We start from the raw sequence: 11,954 nt of genomic DNA, 5'->3' as shown, positions 1-11,954 counted from the left end.
TATTACCATAATGATTATCGCATTATGATATTTTATGATAGGGTTTTCACTGTAATACGACTTCTGTTAAGGTTATTTTGGTAAAAAAATAATGTCAAATTTATTTTTTTAAAAAGATGTTGACGAAATTTATAAAAATTAATAATATTTTTTAAATTAAACATAAATTAAATTATATTTTTGATAATTTCTCTATTTTTTTTAGCCTTTAAATTGAACTAATTCACGTAGTGTTGTACTGAGTCCACACATAGTCAGGCCGCTTAAATATTAAAATTGAGGTGGTTGATTTTGTTGTCTTATTACCAGTGCACCAACGTATGGACATATTATTGATAGTATGCACTTTTATTTATGGCACAAGAATTCCAAAAAAAGAAAAAAACGAGGCCATAAAGAGATAGGACAGAAACATGGGACTTGTCAGCTTGTTTATGTGCATTATGTCGCCCGCTTTTGGTGGGTTTCCACAATAAGTTTTGGTGGCCATACATGTGCCAGTGTTGTCAATTCGTGTTTGGGTTCTATGCATGGCCTTGATTTCTTTTTGGTGGTCCTGCATGTGCTTGAGTTATCAATTCCTGTTTGGGTTCTATCATATGAATGACCTTGATTTCTCAATGACATCATTGCGCTAGTAAATATTCGAATGTTAATGTGCATCTCATATGCTAATTTCTTTACTGGAAGCTCCCTCGTTTGGCTTTTGGATTCAGACTTTTAGGAATCACTTTTTCGAAAAGAGTTGGGTCAATGGCGTTAGGTTCGCTTAAAATTGACATTTTCATTTAGGATAGAGATTTTTGTGAGACTTTTGGATGCTCATTTTAAGCTTAAAATTTGAAAATTATAAATTCCACCAAAATAAATAGAATTGATATTTTATGGAAATGATCCATTTTGCTCTTGATGAACAAAAAAATATCAAAACTTTAGAGACGGAAACTATATCAAATTTTAGAGAAAGAAAATATATTTAAAGTTTAGAGATGGAAACTATATCAAATTTTAGAGAGAGAAAGTATTCCAAATTTTTTAGAGAGAAAATATACGAATTTTTTTAGAGATTAAAATTTTAAAGAGAGAAATTATATCAAATTTAAATTTTAGAGTCACCATATTAAAATTTTAGTGAGAGAAACTATTTCAAATATTAAGTTTTAGAGAGAGAAACTATATCAAATCGTAAGTTTTAGAGAGAGAAAGTATATTAAATTTTTTTTTTAAAAAACTACATTAAATTTTAGAGAGGATCTACTTAAAATTTTTCAGAGAGAAATATCTCAAAACATTTAAAGAGAGAAATTATCTCAAATTTTAAGTTCTAGAGAGAGAGAATATTAAAATTTTAGATATTAGAAACTATATCAAATTTTAGATAGGGAAACTACTTGAAATTTTTTAGAGAGAGAAACTATCTCAAATTTAAAGTTTTAGAAAGAGAAAATATCTTAAAACTTTAGAGAGAAATTATATCAAATTTTAGATAGAAAAAGTACATAAAATTTTTAGAGATAGAAACTATTTAAAAAATTATAAATAGAGAAACCGTTTCAAATTTAAGTTTTAGAGACAGAGTATCTTAAAATTCGAGAGAATGAAGAGAGATAAAATATATTAAAATTTTAGAGAGAAAAAATACATGAAAATTTTAGGGAAAGAAACTTATCTCAAAAATTAAGTTTTAGAGAGAGAAAGAATCTTTAAATTTTAGAGAGAGTAACTATATCAAATTTTAAAATGAGAAAGTACCTAAAATTTCTTAGAGAGAGAAACTATCTTAAAAATTTTAGAAAGAAACTATCTCAAACTTTGAATTTTGGATAGAGAATGTACCTTAAAATTTTAGAGAGAGAAACCACCTGAAATTGTTTACAGAGAGAAACTATCTTAAAATTTTTATAGAGAAAAGCTATATCAAAATTTAAGTTTTAGAGAGAGAAAGTATCTCAAAATTTTAGAGAGAGAAACTATATCAAATTTTAGATAGAGAAAGTGTATAAATTTTTTAGAGAGATAAACTATTTCAAAATTTTTAGAGAGAGTGACTATCTAAAATTTTAAGTTTTTGAAAGAGATTATATTAAAAATATTAGAGAAATTTTAGAGAGAAACTACCTCAAAATTTTTAGAGAGAGAGAGAGGATTTGCATTTCCAAGAAAAAGATATTCTAGGCGATCCAAACAAAAAATTTGCATTTTCTTGATTTCTACCGGATGCAATCCAAAAAGCATACAGCGTATTCTAAGAAATGTCAATTCTAGCAAATCTCAATCCCAGGATTGACTTTTCCCAGGATTGAAAAATCCAAAGATCGAAATGGCCTCTAAAAGAAAATGTGTAGACTAATCTTCTTGATGATAAACTAATTACCATTAAGACGTTTCTTCAAATTTGAGGTGATTTATGACGGACTTTAAATTTTTTTTTAAAATACTAGAAATCTTTGTGATAGCCTTAAAATACTTTAAAAATAGTGTAGATCGATAGATTTATGAAAACTTGAAAATCTTGAAAATTGACGGTCCAAAAATATGTTACAAAATACACTATTTTCAAAACTTTCCATTTTTTTCTCATCTCTATGCATCTTGACTTCGAGATGATCAATTTGATGATATTTTGGCATCAAAACAACCTATTTTTTTGAGGCAAGCTCAAATTTGATTGTTTAGAGCCTTGGCTCTATATAAACTTTTCCCTTTAGAGAATACAATATGGAGGCGGATAGTTTAGCAAAGGCTGGTGTTTCCGTAAAAGAGTTAATTGTTGTTTGAGGGTGTTTTTCCTTTTTTTTGTTTCTTTTTTCTTTGTTCCATCTTTTGTAGTTGGCTATATTCCTGAGTTTTTCAGGTTTGACTTTGATGTAATAATTGTTTGAATGGAATGAAATGTTATTGATCTTCAAAAAAAAAAAAAAATCTAATATAACCATAACACCATGGACATATTAGATCTGATGTAGCACTCTTTCAATCTATTGGTTCTTTAGGCTTGCCTCTTAAAACGGGGTGACAATCCTAAATCCATACCAGCACACATGGGGATCTAAAAGGACGTAACAAAGCACAATGATCTGTTAGATCTGTGGTGCTTCGTAGGGCAACAAGTGCGATAGGTCCATGGCACTAAAAAGTGCCACAGATCTAATACATAGCTCTTTTGGCATTGCAGATAAGCTAGATTAACACTACAGATGTAATAAATCCGTAACAAGGGCAAGTACATCATTAAACAAAAAAAAAAAAAAGAAAAAAAAAAATGAGTATGATTATGTGAATAACTGGAGAGAGGTAATTTGTTAGTATCCAAAAAATTAAAGGGATCCGAAATCAAGAAATGACTTCATATAAATCACAATTTAAGAAAAAAATATTGGATTGATCTGAATTCATTATATAACCTTAGAACTTGAAACATTTGGAGAAAACAAAAAATAAAAAATTTGAATGCTGCCATAATATATAACAGTTTGGGAGAATTTTTTATACAATGGAAAATTATGGGATGAATAGAAAGTTCTCTTTTTTAATCATGTAGATTCAAAAGTTATATTCTTCACATTTGACTTTGTATATGAAGACCTAACTTCAAATATTCAAGATTCCAAGTAAAAAACGACTTCAAGTTGTACAGTTTTTTATTCTTGATAGTAAATAGTGAATAGTGCGTTTGCATGGCATGGGAAAATAAAATCCAACAAATACTTCCCATGAGTTGAGGTGCGGCTTGGTTTTCATAAAAAGTGGAGTATTTTATGGTAAAATACTTTACCATGAGTTTTATTTTCATATGCTTTCTTTCCTTATCAAACCAAAATAATATTTCTTGGAAAATATTTTCAGACCAACCAAACATGTCCTTAATGATCTTTGCACTGAAATTTACGAATGAGAACCCAATTGAGAAGACGATCACAGCAGGTTAAAGAGCAACCTCATAGGAGAGAACTTACCAATTACCTATCAAGGAAAAGAGAGACTCATTGCATGATACCCTACTACCTCTTTACATCCGAAGAAAATTTCAGGGAGTGGACTAAAAAACTCCTTTATGTAAGCATCACTCTTTCGCCACATTATCCATAAATAAGATACCAGTACGTTTATAAGACAGCAAAATTTTTTGACATTCTCAAACCAAACGAATGGAACAATTTCTGCGATCTCTAATCCCCAGTGCCTGATATTAGAGCCCAAAAATAGGAGTCAAATTCAATTTCAAAAACACCTCATTTTCGTGTTACCAGGAGTTCAAGCCACCCCGTAGCATCAAGCAGCGAACAACAATCTAGATATGCAAAGCATAAATAACAACCAGCAAAGATGAATTAAGGGATCGGATAATACCACGCCCATGTATTATACTTCCTGTATATTATATGTAATCACAAAGGTAGTACCCTGTTTATATATTACATGTAATCTCCACCACCCACCTCGATGATGAACAGTGGAGATGAACAGTTTCTCCATTTGTGCAATGGCTGAGGTAATGGTCCATTTCTCCTGTCAATTAATGATGGGAGGTAGAACCTGCAGCAAACATGTCGCGAGGTAGATGCCAACCAAAGAAGAAAGGATAACAAGAGTTGGATATATAATTGATGTGAGGGGACCTCGAGGAAAACCATGTGAAAGCCAATCAACATGCATCAACTATTATTGATAACCTTGGCTAACTTGCAATGGAAGTAACTTCAACCTCAGTTAGAATTTTGTTCCGAACTAATGGACAGGGAGATTATCTACAGTCACAAAATCTCGATTATGCGCCTCACTTGTTACGCTTAGATCTTTAATGCGTGAGAATCATCATGGTCTGAGACTCGATGTGTGTAGAATGTTGATACACATAATAGCATCCATGCAAATGTGATCTCTGTTTATGTCAATACTTCCTAACAGGATTCACAATCTTTGTGAATGTGAAGGAACTATGCATATAATTTGGACACGATTGACTGTCCTCCCTCCTTTCCCATAATTCATCGTCACCCCCAAGACTCTCCTTACCACCACATACAACAACAGATACGCCAAAGCCATCTTACAAAATCACACTAATCATAGAGCCATAGACAAAAAACCCATCTTATAGCATCACACTAATCAAGTCCGTGAAAAAGTTGAGATTCCAGTGCAATTCGTTGTCATGCATCTCCACAATCGATGCCATCAAACTAACTTCAACACCAACCGTTCCTCAAAAGCCTAAAGCACAAATGACTACGCAAAAGTCAAGGTATTTTTCCACTCTAGGTTCCTCAATTCATAGTACCATATTCTTCATGAAAACTTAAAAATCTGCTTCACACTTTAAAGACATTTAAGAGTCAAGTCAAAGATATATGAATGCTATGAAATAATGGTAATCCCTACAACCTACGGTTCAAACATCTCTTATGCAAAATCGTACTAGAAAAATAAGAAGCATGACGGTTACAAAAAACCGATGAACTGATTTGAAATTAAAGGATGCTAACAACAGTAGTTTCAATGGCTGCTGAATTCACAAGAATTCAAAGATACAGTAAGCATTAGTTCAAATCTGAACCAATACATAGAAGTATCTGGACCTCGTAATCCTAGTTCTAACGGAACTAGAAGTACTAATTAGAACGAAATTTTCCATGACTTGGTAAAAAGTAATTTCATAAGCACTCTAACTACTTTTCCTAAACAACTCTTAAAATCCTAAAATATATATTAAAAAAAATAGAATCCTTAAAAAAGCTTTCAATTTCTAAAAAATATGTCCGGAAAACTCCTAAAATACATCCCTAAGGTGAAGGTTACAAAAACCAATGAACTGATTTGAAATTGAAGGAAGCTAACAACACTAGCTTCAATGACTGCTTAATTCACAAGAACTCAAAGAAACAGTGCTTCTATTGAATTCACAAGAATTCAAAGAAACAGTGCTTCTAAGCAATAGTTCAAATATGAATCAATACATAGACTTTATTTGGACCTCTAAATCCTAGTTCTAACGTTTGGTCTAAGAAAGATGATGACCTTAAACTTTCTCTTAACCCATCCCATGCCCAGGTAAAAGGGAATGGTTGTGTTAGATAGACAGCCAACGTAAAATTTTGCCAACACTCATCACGAATCCTGATAAACTTATAAAACACAATGGAGAACTAGGTTTCATGTAGCCGACTCCAATTAATTGGAAAAAAGGCTAAATTGATGATGATGATAATGATGAATCCTAGTTCTAACGTAACTAGAAGTACTAATTAGAACAAAATTTGCTATGATATTTTTAACATTGATAAAATAAGTAATTTCATAAGCGCTCTGAACTACTTTTTCTAAAAAACTCCTAAAATCCTAATATATATATATATATATATATATAACAAGAATCCCTAAAAAAGCTTTAAACTTCTCTAAAATAAGTCCAAAAAATTCCTAAAATACATCCCTAAGGTTTAATAAGAAAAATTCAAAATTAAGAGACATCTTGTCTTGCATCGGACTTTCGGAAAAAAATTCTTCAATAAATCCACAATCTTTACTTTATCTTGGTTGACATTCACAAATTCAGAGACATATATCAAAGTGTACTCACACCAGTAAGCAGCTCTGAAGAAAGTGAAAACAACAAAAGCAAAAATTATTGCATGAAAGCAAAAAACTAGAGAAAGGAAAAGAAGTGAAAAGAAACCGCCTTTAGATATGCTTTCCTGGGCCAACGCATCAGCTGCCTCATTTGAATCCTCAAGTACACACAAATATAATACGATATCTTCAAAAACTCACAACCTGTACACATCCTCTAATCACCAAGGCTCCAGTAGCGTAGGCTCGCCACCAAGTAATAATCTCTGATTACCCCCCCGAACACAAACATCCCCACATAAAAATGGAGAGAAAACTTTAACCTTGTGAAAAGAGCCCTCACCTCCCCTTATTTTGCAGCACAATGACATAGTAGGCTGGCATAGATTGAAAGCTTCATTGTGGGTGAGTCCTTTTAAGAGACCTTGGTCACATCTGGTCCTTTCACTACCTAATACTAGAACTTGCTCAGAATTAATGCCAACACAAGCTATTGAAGATCCACATACACTATACCTAGGAACTCATAGAGAGTTATTGCCCACAAGGTACTGTCCATGTAAAATATTGTCTGCTTGTATTCATCTTGAACAAAGACCGAAAATTCCTTTAGTTCCTCACTCTAAATAGTCCCCAAAAGAGGCAAAGGGTTGCACACTCCGTGCTTACTTCGTAAAGTTCCAAAAAGAATCTTTTTCCTAAAATTTAACAAAGTTGCTCACTAAAATAAAGATTACCAAGAAAACCCTTCTGAATTTTTTATGTTTCTTAAGAAGTACACCTAAACTCAAAAATTTCTCTGCACAAATTTCTCAAATCCTAACTTGAAAGATGTCCTAGAACTTTCAACTTAAAATCGTTTGGATATTTTCCCACAATGTGTCAGTTGCTACCGTTTATTGTAATGCACAAACTTCTATGCATGTCCTCACATTTTGCACTTCGTCACAGACCTACGATCAAATAGCAGATGTACTAGTAAAGCTGAGAACTCTAAACACAAGTGGGAAGGAGCACAAACCAATCATAATATAAGGCTATCCGACCCATAGCATTTCTTCTTTTTTTTGCTTGGCGAATGCTTATCTGAGAATGTTTTATTTTCCCTGATTGGAAGAGAATATTAGCATATTTGTTGAACATTTAATCCTCCAAAGCCTCCCTTTCAACAAAAGAAAACTCACTTCTAAACCTCTGTAGTGAAGATCCGAGTTTTGCGGTAGTGTACCCTTGTGTTGAGACTTTTTGATCTTAATAAGCAATCCTCCTTCCTTAGGAATCCTATCTTTAAGCAGCTAAAAGTAATACATTCAATGGCATCATTATCCATGGCCCATGGAAAGTTCATTTGCAACAGAGAAGTTTGAACCAACCCGAGACCTCTCCCACCACAATGGAGTCTCAAATAATTAAAAGTAATTCATTCAGTGCCATTAATGTCCTTCGTAATGCTTGCTGAACCCCATTAAAGATTAGATGTCTCTCAGATGGTCTCTGATACGACAACCTCCACTGATTGAGTCATCCATGTCGAAATTAACTGATGTATTTTTCATACACTTGAGCTGCTTTGAAAACTAATTCTTAATATTTTCAGTAAACAACCAGGTCAGCTTTGATGTAGAGTCCACGTTATTATAAGGTCTAAGTCTATTAATTTCTTTGGCTGCTAAAAAAAAAATTTAATCAACAAAAAGTTTGCATGTTCAAAAGTAATTTTACTAACCGAGATTAATGCTCAATACTTTTGTGATGAGTGTCATTTACGCTTAGGCTAGAGGATCCATGATAAAATCATGCAACAAAAGGAAAGATAGGTGGGGAACGGAGCTTAAAAACAAGGAACTGGACAGGTCCCAGACTGAGTGACTCAAGTGAGTACCGAGTCAGCTTAGTGAGTCCATCTTTTTTAAAAAAAACATATGTTTTTTGAAGAATATTTGCTGAATGTTTTGCAGACTCGGGTCAAACAACATCAACACCCAGATCAAATAACAAATCATCTAAGCTGAGTCATCCAGAATCGATGGCATGTCAGTTCCAAGTGACTTGGGAGAGTCCAACTTAAAATTGCAGAGGTCTCATACACATGGAGGCAATGACAGTACTAATTATTAGAAAGAGTGGTGAGTGAGAGAGAGAGAGAGGATTTGGTGAGGTTTACTTCAACCTCATGGACAGAGGCCATGAGCAGCCTCAGCCGTGGTGAACCTCACACCTGAGTCTACTCTGTATTACATGGCAGGCAATCTCCACTACCATCATGGCATGGGCGTCAGATCCAATAGGTCAACCTCTTCTCTTGAAGTTGCTTAAAGACTTTTAGAGAATTAAGACTATGACGTTCCTTCCATGCATGTGATTTTCAGGATATGCATTGCTTTTAGTTTCATAAAGAGAAAGCTTCAAAGCCTCTTACAATTTGTACTTGCCTCTTGGATTCCTAGTACTCAAAACTCTTTTTAGAAATGATGTTGGTCAAGGTTTGTTCTTTCCAAACAGAATTCCCTTAAGATCCTCTAAAGAGTTATGGATGGGAAAGTTTGCTTAGGTCGATCCACAGACTTATGAGAAACACGCTGGTAAAAGATCAATCTTTTGAGATATTAAATGTATACGAAACTCGAACAATCACACAGGAAGAAGACACTTCAAGATCTCCAGGATCAACGAGAGCTCCGGAGAATAGTTGGTCTCGTTCTGTTTTAGATCACTAAGTCAAATTGTTTGCGTCACCTTCAACTTCTAAAAGACTGGAGCACTCATATTGTCTATGAGAAGCGAATCGATGCATATGCAAAAGGTACTAAATTTAGTGGTTGATATGAAGAACATGTGGCCAGAAGTTCTACATTCTTTCTTGTCTTCAATATGCCTTCCGGTCCTTTAGTTGTCCTCTTATTTGTATATAATTTCTCAAACTTGTTTAAAATTAATAAAAATGGGCAGAGGCCCCTTCCCTCACTTGCTTACACAACAAAGAAAAACTATAGAATCCATGTTTCATAAATTCTATTCCTTAGTACTTTTGAAAATATGAAGTAACTGCATGAACCAAAAGAGGCTTGGTTATAGTAGCTTCTTTCATAAAAACATCAACAATTCCACAAAAAAACATCAACATTTCCACAAAAGAAGTTCTAAAAACAGAAAAACATCGTAACTAGGAAAAGAACAAGAAAGAGAAAAGGAAGAGAATTTGACAACAATAAAACTGTCCAAGCTGAGAATTTAAAACAACTAGAATTACAATTCACTACTTACAATTCCATCGAATTCAATTCCTCCCAAGTGGAAGAGATCTGCACATATAGGTCTCCTTGAAGTCTGATTTCTTTGATGATGTGAATATAGAAGCGTACACTTCTGTCGTAGTGTGACGTGGTGGAATAACACCTGCCTTGGACCTTTTCACTAAATCCTTCGGTTCCTTCTTAGGATCACTAATTGAAATCTTCTCATTACCATCACGTTTTCTCTTAGAAAGAGTAAGAGAAGAAACAGGATTATACGAACCCACTAATCCTTTAATCGATTTAACGGAATCGACATTTCCTTGTTCTTGTGATTGCAAACCAGAATCAACCACCCGAAAAACACAATCCCCATTTTGTCTCTTCTTTTCCTTCTTCTCTCTACCTTTTGCCCTCCCTGCCTCTAATTTCTCTCTCAGATTTGCAACTTCATCCTCACTCCCGTTAATCACAATCTTCTCGGATTCAGAAAACTCAGAATGACAAACAAGGCAAGCATCTGATTGAACCTCTTTCAACGCCTTTGCACTCAGAACATGGCCACAAGAACGCAACGCAAAAAACTTATACTTGCCATTAAACTCCAAGCCAGTAATGGGGCACTGAAATTTTGTACCAAAACTAATGTCATCCATTTCAATTCCAGGAATTGAAGAGAGATGAATAGTGATCATATCTTTTAAACCCTTAATATGACCAAATTGTTTAGGAATCTTCTTCCCTAACAAAGCTTCAACAAGAGTCTCTTTATTAAATATGTTCCCAAGTTTATCAATAACACACGGAGGTTTCAGAGGCTCATAAGATAGAGCACAGGTGGACCACTTCGAAAGGCGAGTTTCATTGGGGTCAACCTTGTCTGGTTTCTTGGAGGCATACATGTTGAGATAACAGTCTCTTGATTCCGCGCCTGTAGCTCCTCCATCGCCACCTCCACCCAAAACTCTAGCCCTAGAAATTAAAGTTGAGAAAGGAGAAACCCCACAGTCTGATAATTTACATGAATCAGAAAGGGGTTTCCCATTGAGAGCGAAGAAGAACGAATCTAGGGTTTTGGTACCAACGGAAAAAGAAGAAAAGAGAGAGGATTTGAGGTTGCCAAGGGTTTGATTAGGGCTTACCGTTAGAGAATAAATGGGGACTTGCAGTTCAGGAGCGTGGATAAAAATTTGGAAATTCTGAGTCGCCATGTTTAGGGCTTTTCTTGGTGGGAGGGGACCTGATTTGAGGGGATGGTACTCAGGCAGGAAGAACGCTCTCTCTCTCTGCAAACTCTGGCTTTTCTTGGTGGGAGGGGACCTGATTTGAGGGGAGGGGACACAGGCAGGAAGCACGCTCTTTCTCTCTCTGCAAACTCTTTCGTTCTGACTGTTGTTCCGATTATCTGTTTATATAGAGCTTTGGATTTCCTAATCTTAGTTGTACAACAAACTCATCCTCATTATAACCGCAGTTAATATTTATTCGACTCGTAATCCAAAAAATAATTAAAAAAAAATTAAAAAAATTAAATTTATCTTCATCTATATATGAATGGAAACCATATCTATTACTATTAGGACTCGGTAAGAAAATTTCCAAATCACTATTAAAATTTAAACGAAATGATTTTAAATAACAAAAGTCTCTAATGAATAATTAAAATTAAAAACCACTGTGCATTGTAAATTATTCTTAAAATAACTTTTGAAATTTTCAAAAATGGAATTCATGATATAAATATTTAAATGCCATATAAAATAAAAATTAAATATCTTTTTGTTAGTTTGTATTTGCATAAAGCTTTATTTCAATCGATAAGTTTTATTTCCTTATTTTTACATTATTTATTTTAAAATTGGAAGTTAAAAATTCAAAAAGAGAGTATCATATTTTTTTTTTATTTTGTAATAAAAGAGAATCTTATCCTTGAGGAGGAAAATATTTATTAGGGTCCCATAGAAAGCGACTCTTACTAAACTCTTTGTTGAGACTTGAGACTTGAGCATGAAGAAAGATTTTTGAGGATCAATGTTTATCGTTTGGATCAATATATTATCTAAATAAAAGACCATCTTAAAATAAAAAGCAATTATTGATATAAGAAAGACGGGATAAAAACGATGATCGGGACGAGAGAATTGCTACTCT

At 33.7% G+C, this 11,954-nt stretch overlaps 1 protein-coding gene across 4 annotated transcripts; it reads right to left on the bottom strand.

Annotated features, from left to right (window-relative positions):
* Positions 1-4,327: 4,327 nt before the first annotated feature.
* On the bottom strand, positions 4,328-11,187 carry LOC18447019 (RTF2 RING-finger protein). 4 transcript variants are annotated; one of them, XM_020675258.2, is made up of 2 exons: positions 9,835-11,187; positions 4,328-5,229 (listed from the first exon to the last, which is right to left on the bottom strand). In XM_020675258.2, the coding sequence occupies exon 1, from the start codon at positions 11,012-11,014 to the stop codon at positions 9,848-9,850; it is 1,167 nt and encodes a 388-aa protein (XP_020530917.1). In that variant the 5' UTR covers positions 11,015-11,187; the 3' UTR covers positions 4,328-5,229; positions 9,835-9,847. The 4 variants fall into 4 exon arrangements, with proteins under 4 accessions (XP_020530917.1, XP_006857183.1, XP_020530916.1 ...); XM_006857121.4 differs by having other exon boundaries at positions 4,328-5,214; XM_020675257.2 differs by having other exon boundaries at positions 4,328-4,536.
* Between the last annotated feature and the right edge of the window lie 767 nt (positions 11,188-11,954).

This window comes from Amborella trichopoda, chromosome 12, assembly GCF_054954075.1.
Source record: "Amborella trichopoda isolate Santa Cruz 75 chromosome 12, AtrichopodaSantaCruz75HAP2 v2.0, whole genome shotgun sequence".
NCBI lineage: Eukaryota > Viridiplantae > Streptophyta > Magnoliopsida > Amborellales > Amborellaceae > Amborella > Amborella trichopoda.
Note: the sequence above shows the minus strand (reverse complement) of the source record. Positions and strands in the feature narration are given on the sequence as shown.

Coding starts and splice junctions, on each gene's coding strand:
- LOC18447019 (XM_020675258.2), bottom strand. CDS start 11,014: ATGGCGACTCAGAATTTCCAAATTTTTATCCACGCTCCTGAACTGCAA.